The 10,323-nt window shown below is 38.1% G+C and overlaps 1 protein-coding gene across 2 annotated transcripts; it reads right to left on the bottom strand.

The window, feature by feature from the left end:
* Positions 1 to 3,793: 3,793 nt before the first annotated feature.
* LOC112901155 lies at positions 3,794 to 10,039 on the bottom strand. Of its 2 annotated transcripts, none has more exons than XM_025970001.1 (2): positions 9,658 to 10,039; positions 3,794 to 4,271 (listed from the first exon to the last, which is right to left on the bottom strand). In XM_025970001.1, the coding sequence occupies exons 1-2, from the start codon at positions 9,943 to 9,945 to the stop codon at positions 4,122 to 4,124; spliced, it is 438 nt and encodes a 145-aa protein (XP_025825786.1). In that variant the 5' UTR covers positions 9,946 to 10,039; the 3' UTR covers positions 3,794 to 4,121. The 2 variants fall into 2 exon arrangements, with proteins under 2 accessions (XP_025825786.1, XP_025825787.1); XM_025970002.1 differs by lacking the exon at positions 3,794 to 4,271 and adding an exon at positions 6,424 to 6,675.
* Between the last annotated feature and the right edge of the window lie 284 nt (positions 10,040 to 10,323).

Genomic DNA, 10,323 nt, shown 5'->3' with positions numbered 1-10,323 from the left:
GCAAGAGAGGTTCATGGCCCAGAATATGATCCCACCACAGAGGATCTTGACACAGAGATCGTCATGAGGGTCGGAGGAGGTAAGAAGAAAGGACGGTACTGGATTGCCGATGGCGCAATCGACTCGTCCAATACTCCTACTCTTTCTCAGATTCGAGCAAGGAGCACGAGTGCGAGCCTAGCCATACGACCTTGGCAGGACACTTCACGCCATCAAATACAGGCACTCTAGGTTATTCCGTCTTTATCCGTCGTTTGTTGATTATTACATACGTTTTGTTTGCATTATTGTAACATTGGGGTGAAAACTGTGTAGGGCCGGCTAGAAGAAGAGATGAGGAAACGACAGGAGTTGGAGCAAAGGATGAGTGATGTACTCACTTACATGCAGAGTGGGGATAAGTTGTATTTATGTATGATCATCATTTATCTTGTCTCACATGCATGTGTAGCATCTTTCCCGCTTCATTCAGAACGGAGTAGATCCCCACACATATATTCTGCTAAATTGTACGTACTCCACCGCCGTGTCACCTCGCTGCTGCAGCTAGCTAGCTCTCTAGCTTATGCATGCAGCTTCTGCATATGGTCGGCTCGGCTCTAGCTTGCACGGCCTACGAGTCGATCTACTACACAGTCATGTATATATCGCCAGCTTTTGTCAAGTCTAGGGTGTATATGTAACATACTAGGTTAAGTCTACACAACGAACCTGTGTGCTTTAAATCATATCCTTTTGGACCGTATTGATCGAGACCTGAATGAGAGGAGGAGGACGCATCACGAAGGTAACTCTAAACTGGTGATGAAGTCATTAATTATTACTCCACAATCCCGTTAAGTTCATACATAGCTACATATTGTTATCAAACCGTGCGTAGCTTTATTGGTTAGGTTTCTAATAGTGAAATCTGGCTATATTTATGTATGATCGTCATTTATCTTATCTCACATGCAATCTCTTCTTCTCTGTGTAGAGACAATCGGCAGCGTCAAATGATCCGCATGCTACGCCATCTCCAAATCAGGCAACTCCAAATCAGCCATCTCGAAATCTTCATATGTGACATTGGAGCTTGTGTGGTGAGCTTGTGTGGTGAACTTGTGTGGTGAACTTCAAATGAACCTTTATCGTTGTTAACACTTATGTGGTGAACTTGTGTATGTGATTTTACTTGTGTGATGATGAGACTTTGTTAAGTTTGGTTGTGACGATTAGACTTACGTGAATTTGGTTGTGTATGCGAAATTTCAAATAATATGTCTGTGTGAATATATAATATGCCTGTGTGAAAATGTGCCTGTGTAAAATAGTGGGGAAAAAACAATTTAAAATCTTTAAAAAAACTCTTTGCCGAGTGTATAAAAAAGCACTCAGCAAAGTGACCTGAACTTTGCCGAGTGCCATCTCTCGGGCACTCCGCAAAGACGCCGTCACAGCTTCTTTTCTTTGCCAAGTGCCTGCCCTGACACTCGGCAAAGAAGGCACTCGGCAAAGACGTCTTTGCCGGAATATTCGCTACCGAGTGCCCTTTGCCGAGTGTTACACTTGGCAAGCCTTTGCCGAGTATTTTCGGGGCATGACTGTACTTCCTATCTACGATGCATGGATAGTCGTGAACTCTCATGATACCATGTATCAGGTACCGATACTCCTCCGGTACTTACAAGATACCGAATCTCCTTCGATACTTGTCGGATAAGTATCATATATTTTACTATTATTTAAATAAATAAAATAATCTAGATATTTTGTTGATACCTTTTTTATTCTTTCCGGACACCTTGAAATCTTTATCCTCTCATTTTGCATATAAATATATACCCTCTATACAAGTAAAATGGATGAATTATTATATCAAATACTAAGAAATCAGACATTAGAAAATATTTTAAGCGATGTTTATGAATTATGTATGTATTTTTATTTTATCTCTATTAATTATTTCTAAGAATATAAATAGAACATATATGTTCACGTATCCCCGTATCAGTATTTTTGGAAAAATGGCGTATCGGAGTATCACGGTATCGTGTATCCATAGTATCCGGGTAGCATAGCCTCCTATCACACGCCTACATATAAATCACTAAAAACACTTGTACGTGTGTAAATCGTTTGCACCAATATTTAAACCTAGATGCATAGACGTCCGTAATACAAGGTGGTGCTCCAATGGCAAGTTTCCTAGAGCGCCATGTAAGTGAATAACAATTGACTGGGCCCCCCGATTTTTTTATTTTTAACCTTTTAAAATTTTATTTTAAAAATAACCCATCCGAAAATATTTTCAGATCTAACCCTTTTGGTCGTGCAGGTGCACGTGATGTGATAGAAACAGATTGTCGCGCCACATGCATTGGCGTGACAAGGCATGTTAAGCTTGTCACGCCACTCCCATCGGCGTGAGAGTTCAGTCTTGTCACGCCACTCCCGCCGGCGCGACAAGATCTCATCTTCGAAAAATTATATCTTATTCATACAAACATGGATAAAGATGATTTTTGTATAAATATTGTAGCCCTCGACGAGATCTACAACTTTGTAGTTTGGAGTTTACTCATTTGAGGTCACTAAGATGTTTAAATAATTGATTTAAACTTTAAACAGTATATTAAGCACTTGTGCCTCTATCAGATCATCTTCAACTTGACATGTTCATCATAGTTCCACCAAGAAAGTTCTATATAATATTTGATATATGGAATATCATAGAATAACTAATAATAATTTGATAACAACTAATACAATAAAAAAATCAAACTATATGGAATATAAAGTAATACTCTATATATTAATGATAGCTTTAAGCTATAACAAGTAACTTGAAGGATTAAGATTTTGAAATATGGCTATGATGGTAAAATATATTGCCTCTCATTTTCTTCAGAGGGTTTTGCTACAATAAGATTAATATTATACTAAGTACGGAAGTACTAAGCAAGACTAATTCAACTAATTAATATAAGTAAAACTTTGTGTGGACTTCCTGACTTAAGTTGTGCTATAAAGGTTCACTAAATGTAGATGCATAAATTTTCAATATTTTATCATAAAGCTTGATTATTAGCTCTTCACGACTAGAGCGGAACAACCATTGTTTACATAGGTTTACTAGTTTCATATGGCAGCATGTGGCCAGTACGTTCAAGATTTAACCAACAGACAAATATTCCATACTTTCTACTTTATTGAGACGTGCTTGTTGTTGAAACTTCATTTAAAAACATTTACTGAAAATCTATTCAAACTTGAAAGGATCTAGATGTCAGTTAGAGGGGGGGTGAATAGTCAAAACTGAAAATTTACAACACTTAAAGTAATTATATTAGTAAACTTCGGAGTATCCGGATATTTGTCTAGAATCTTCGCAACTTCCAGAGATTCTGAAGAAATATCCGGAGACTCTGGAGAAGTTGCTGTAAAGACAAACGACTACTCTAACCTCGGCAAAAAGTAGATCGAGTGAATTTTCAAGGTTTATGGACTTGTTTCCACCCCTTTGCATCAACTACCTGCAGCCAAAATCTTTCCAACAAGTAGATCAAGAGCAAATCCTAGAATTCTAGCAAGCAACAAGAAGAACTTCAACAAATCACAAAGTAAATGCATGTGAACACAAGGATTTATTTTCCGAAGGTCAGTTCCTCAAGAGGAACCTATGCCTCCATTGAGGCACCCAAGAAGACTACTTTCTCCTTGAGCTATGTAGCCTTACCTTAGCGACCCTAAGGTCTAGCTAAGGTCACTTACTAGAATGTTGAGGTCGTACAAACGTCCCGGGGCACACCAAAAGCTTGGATGCTCAACGGACAATGCCTAGCCGGCTAGGAGCTTGAAGCTCCAAAAGTAACAAACACGAAATCCACCGGCTTGATGAAGAACGAGGTGCTCAAGAGATGGAAAATCAGCTCACTAGCACACTCACTTGCTCTCCCTTCAATTTCCCTTCAATCCCGTCACCAAATCTCACTTGGAAGTCAAAAGGGGAGTGAAGGCTCTTCAATGCTCAGGAATGGAGGCAGTAAAAACTGGTCGGAGAGAGTAAATGTGGAATGGGTGAGGGGGTATTTATACCCCTTCACCCAAAATTTGATGTCAACATGTTAAATTCCGGAGGCTCAGAAGAATTCTTGGGAGACTCCAAACAACACCTTCGGAGACTGCGGAGATGTCCGGAGACTCCGCACGTGTCTGTACTCTGGACACATTCTGCAAGAAACCCCTATGTTCGGAGACTCCAGAGAAATCTTCGAAAACTCCAGACTTTTCTGCAGAAAATACTCCAAAGATGTATCAAGTGATGTGTGAGTGCAAAGGTGTCTTTCATAGGTTTGTTAGATCTTCTTGAGCATATTATTCTAAGCAATGCTAGTAAAAATTATATCCCTCTTGATAGTATGGCATTCCTATACCCAATTTCAAAACAAAAGGTATTTATATTTTGTAACTTTCATTTCCTTTTTGGTGATCATCTCCATGGGTCATCCTATCTCTTTGCTTTGACATACTCATCATTCTTAATAATAGCATTAGTTCCACAAGCATGTGTCATTAATCAATCAAAATCCACTTAACGGGCCTAGATGTTCTTCTAGAATTTCCACCTTTTTGACTGCATTCCAACACTTAGGTTATTTCAGTTTTATCCCGAAATCGACAATCTTATCTAGTTTTATCTATTTGATATCAACTTAAATACTTTAAGGTTTTATTCAAACTTTCTGCCACGTTGTAGTACATGATTCATAATACAAATTTTATATTAGCTAAAACTTTATTGCTTAACTAATTTCAAACTTGAAACTTTCCAAAATGACTAATTGGTCATATTTTCCTTCTTCAAACACTTGCCCAAATTCATTTTTTTAATAATTCCTGAACTTGCTTCAGTCATTTGGTTTAGCATTAACCTTGTTCACCTATTTATACTATTTTTTATGATTTCACATTTTATATTCTCAACTTCCTCATTTTAGACAAATTTAGCTCAAATTTGGCTAGATTTTAACCTTATTATCACATGTGACTCTTTTTCTCTAATGCCAATTAGTCCATTCAAATAATCATTTATAGCTTAATCATTTCTTAAAATCTTGGGGTGTCACATTTAACCATCTTTTACTCCAAATTTTAAAGTTGTTCTTCTTCCATGCTAAAGCACATGACCTATACTACAACTTTTGCATTGGCTCTTTGTCAAGTGTTTAGTAGGAAATTACAAATTCAATCCCCTCAACATGGCTACTTGATAACAACTCTCGTACTTAGAAAATTCAGCTAATTATTGTAATTGATACTTTCTTCCGACTATGATTGTCTATTTTGTTTATTTTAATCCAAATTTCAAACTTGGATTGATTCCATCGTAAAGTTGTGTCAGTGTATGACTTAGGTCCATCAACTTCAAAAGTTCATAATTTTTTTTAAGTTATTCACTATAGGTCCGTACCTATCCACGTGTGCATGTAATGCCACATGCACACTTCCCCTCTCGTTCTTGGGACCCACCTCCTGGGTAGGAGAAAATGGTAGAATAGTCATGTGCCCGCCGGTGAGCAAGCAAGGCGGTGCTCCAGCTTGCCTAGCGCTCTGCTGTTTCCACAGCAGGATTTTCTTGATCCGTTGTAGGGAAAGAAACTTTCCATGTAGGTCAACATTGCCACGTGAGCAGGTTTCCCTACCTTCAATAGTTCCTAGGATAGTCTTTCCCTAGTGTTTTATTAGAAACCACATTTCCTTTCCCGTCGAAATTATCCATAGAAGTTTTTCCTCACGAAAATTTCTAGGAAAACCTTGTGTTTTTCCCCACAAAAATTCCTAGGGAAAATTTCCTCAATATTAATATCCTCTACAGTTATTTGGCGTTTCCTAGGATTTAAAGCTATAGGGAAACTTGTATTTTCTAATAGTGATTCTCTGGTCAGCGGACACTCGTCGATCCCACCACTTTCTTAGGCCGGCCAAGACCGTCGCTCGAGGTGCCTCCCATTGAGCGCCGCCGCTGCCCATATAGCCTCGACCGCCGTGGGAGCCACTTTCTGCTCGTTTTAATAACCTCACCACGCTCCCCCTACCTCCCCTCCACCTGAATCAATTCTACTGTAAGCACCAAGATTTTGTGGTGATGCTTACAGCCCCTTCCCTTAAAATTGTTAATTTATTTGATCTAGCTTAAAGCCATCATTAATATCTAGAGTGTTACACTATATTCCATATAGTTTGATTTTTTATTGTATTAGTTCTTATCAAATTATTATGAGTTATTCTATGCTATTCCATATATCAAACGTTATATAAAACTTTCTTGGTGGAACAATGACGAACATGTAAAGTTGGAGACGATCCGATAGAGGCACAGCTGTTTACATGTTGTTATCAACTATTTAAATATTTTAGTGATCTCAAATGTAAAAATCCCAAACTACAAAGTTGTAGATCTTGCCGAGAGCTACAGTGTTCATATAAAAATCATTTTCATCCGAGTTCCTATGAAAAAGATATAATTTTTCTAAGGTGAGATCTTATCGTGTCGGCGGGAGTGGCATGACAAGACTGAACTGTCACGCAGGTGGGAGTGGCGTGACAAGCTTGACATGTGGAATATACGCTGGCAGACCCCTCCTGCGTGCTTCAACATGGCACACTTTGTCACGGCAATGCATGTGGCGCGACCTGTTTGTGCACCGGCGCGACCAAAAGGGTTAGATTTAAAAATATTTGTTCAGATGGGATATTTTTAAAATAAAAATTTAAAAAATGTTAAAAATATGTAAAAATTCCTCCCCCCACAATGCATGGTAATTTATAGACATTGAGAGATAAAGGGAGTATGATGGCTAAATTCATTATGTTTTAATATTATAGCCATGTTCTATTTCTATAATTTATTTAAATTATTTGGTAATTAAGTATAGTATCCATATGCATCTTTAATGTCATAGCTAGTTCTCGATTCATTAGCATCCGGCCAGAAATCAAGACAGTTTTGGTTTCCCTAGGACAAAGCCTTCGACTAACTATTACTCTACTAATATAGAATATTTGGACGCAACATTGGTATTGTTACATTCGTAACTCAAAAGTACTAACTTATGATTAAAATTGTATTGCGAAAATAACATATCAAGAGAAATTTATAGTCAAAAGTTTTATCCTAAGTAAACGAAATATGCTTACGTCCTTGGATGAAGGGAGTACTTCTCATGCTCATAAATACTTATTATTTTGTATATAATCTGTTTGTTAAACACAATTTTAACAACATAATATCTATCATAATAGATATGTAAAATCCATCAGAGGTATAGTATCGACAGAACCTTTTGCAATAATTCTATATTCCTAATTCCATGTATATATCCAACTCTAATATTTAATTAAGAAGATTGATCAACAATGCAAGTTTTACAAGTTTGACCAGATGTTTATTTAGGAAATGACAAGTTTTAAAAGTAACTGACGGGTGATAACACACAGCAAAGCAGATGTCTATAAATCACTATAAAAGCAATGCTCGGGACGGGTTAAAAAGTAATCCGCTCTTACAAATGGAGCATAGTTACTGTAGCATCTGCCCCGCCCCTAGAAAAGTAATTTTAGGGGCGGGTGATGGCGTCACCCGCTCTTAGAAATGCCATCATTTTCAGAGACGAGTGACGGCGTCACCCACCGCTAAAAATGCATTTTTAGGGGCGGGTGATGCCATTTTTAGGGGTGGTTGATGGCATCACCCGCCCCTCCAAATGGTTCCACGCAAAAAAATTCATTACCTTTTCATATGATCTCGGATGAAGTTGAAATTTATATAAAAATTGTAGAGGTTGACGAGATCTAAAACTTTGTAGTTGATAAATTTTTTCATTTATGGTTATTTAATAGTTTAAAAAATTATTACAAATTCTCAAATGGCTATTACTATATAGTATGTCATACAACTCAAGTCATACTTTAAGATTTTCATAATCTTAATCAAATATACTTGGTATATTTTTTTATCTACAGTTCACAATAACCATAGTGTAGAAATTTCATCATTTTTAATTTATTTTGCTATATGTAAAGATTTAAATAAATTTTTAGAAAAAAATAGAAAAATAGTTTTAGAGGCGGGTGGTGGTGTCACCCGCCCGTAAAATAGATTTCTAGGGGCGGGTGATGGCACGACCCACCCTATAAATCAATTTCAAAGTTAATATAAAATAATAGCATATCTATAGAGTCACAAGTGACTGTGTAGCGTGGTGGAGAGGAGGGTACATACGAGGATGGAGGTAATCGTTTTGAATCTCGGTTTACGCAATTGTGCATATTTCGTCAAAAAAATTGTACCTTAGTAGTAGAGGGGGGTGGTGGCTAGTTGGTGTGGATATTTTTTCTTTTCTATTTTGCTATTTTTGATTTTTTTTCTTTTTTCCATATTCTGGACATTGATTTGTAGGGGCGGGTTGATTTCTAGAGGCGGGTGACGCCATAACCTGCCCTAGAAATCGATTTTTAGAGGTATGCGCGTTACCCGTCCGTACAAATGGCTATTTTTAGCTTCGAGAAATAGGGACGGATACCGCATCTGTCCTTAAAAATACAATTTTACTCACCCCTAAAAACCTTTCTTGTAATAGTGAATGCAAAAGCTGTATATGTTTGTTTCTCTAGAAAACTATTTCACACATTAGAAATATAAGTGGTAAATAGTTTGATGAATTCTTTTGGTGTTGTATTATTCCTCGGAAGTACTAATCTGCTCAATTTAGATAGGTTACTTTTGTTTGGACTATGGGTAAAAATGACCCACGCAGTTACATGGTCAAACAGACACATCTCTAGGCAACCAAAAATCATGAGAGATTCAGTCAATGTTCGCGGCCGAGGTTGTTGTTGTCGATAAGAGAATTGCCCACCTTAACCATTTGTCTAACTTTTTGTTAAACTGATCAGTACATGCAACTAATCCCTCGATCCCAAATTATTAGTTGTTTTAACTTTTCTAGGTGCATAAATTTTGTTATGCATCTAGATATATTTTATGTCTAGGTGCATAGTAAAATTTATATATATAGAAAAGTTAAAACTTTAGGACGGAAGGAGTAAATAATATTAGAGGTAAAGGTGATTAGATCAACTCACCTATGCAAAACAGAAGAAGATGACTAGCTAAGCTGATTTCTGAAGAAGGACCGGTGAGTACCTTAGCTCCTACTGGGTTCGACTCGTCATGGGACCCAATTTTCTATAATTTAATGGTATTGTGCTTTCAGTGGTAGGCGATGTTTCTGTTGACAGCGAGACGCTTGTGGTGACTTCGTCATTCTCAAGGATTTGTCGGCTCAGTCTTTGAAAATGCTCATAGGTAGAGTTTGCGTACGTGTTGATAGGGGTAAGTGTGTATACGTTATGAATATCTGAGTTGTGCTGTACGAAGAAGGAAAGAAACAAGTCTATCCAATTTTCAACTGAGGGTGGAAAATGGTTTAGTCATTTTTAGACGACTAGCTAGTATGTCCTCCCATAAATAAAGAGCTTTATTTGCCCATTTAAATTTTCTTAGATATTAGTCACCTTAGTTTTAGTTTCTATGAATATTTTGTCCTTGTTATCTTCTATTAGAGGTTTCGCAAAAAGGATCTTCTAAAGGTTTAAAAATTTTCGGAAACTAACCTGGTTCTCGAGGCGGTGATAATCGGCGACATTCAGGATATCTTCGGCGTCGTAGAAGGCGGCCCTGAGCCTTTTCGCCCACAGCTCGACATGAGGCATCTGGCCTGTTGGGATCCTCTCCGTCTTCTCCAGCATGAGCGCCAGCTGCGGTAGCAAGCGGGCCTCCAGATCGCGGAGCTTCTCGGATTCGTCGAAGCGAAGCAGGGCGAAGCCATCGTTGAGGAGCCGGGTGGTGATTGGCGACGCGATGCGGACATCGCCCACCCAACCGCTGTCAAGCTCTGCCATGGACGTGAGCTTTCCTTCCCCACCATCAGAGATGCAAGGGAGAGGGCAAGCGGCTACAAATAAATGGCTGCCTCTTTCGTCGAGCTGGTCAAGCTGTGTGTCGTTTATAATTTAATTATGGGTTGGTGAACTCGTGCTCGGTCTTATTTTTATTCAATTCACTTGTTTAGGAGATCTCTGCACTAACAGCGAAGAAGGTAATAATGCTCTTGACCAGACCTTCTCGGAGTTGGTGCGCAAGAGAGGAAGAGACAGGGCAGGGCGGTTTGCTTGCGTCTTGTTTGTTTTTTCTTAATTGAAAAGAATACATCATATGGAGTGAGTCATACTTGTTAACTCATAATGACTCAAAAGCCGTATGTACGTGTGTATGTATTA

This window comes from Panicum hallii, chromosome 7 (genome assembly GCF_002211085.1).
Source record: "Panicum hallii strain FIL2 chromosome 7, PHallii_v3.1, whole genome shotgun sequence".
NCBI lineage: Eukaryota > Viridiplantae > Streptophyta > Magnoliopsida > Poales > Poaceae > Panicum > Panicum hallii.
Note: the sequence above shows the minus strand (reverse complement) of the source record. Positions and strands in the feature narration are given on the sequence as shown.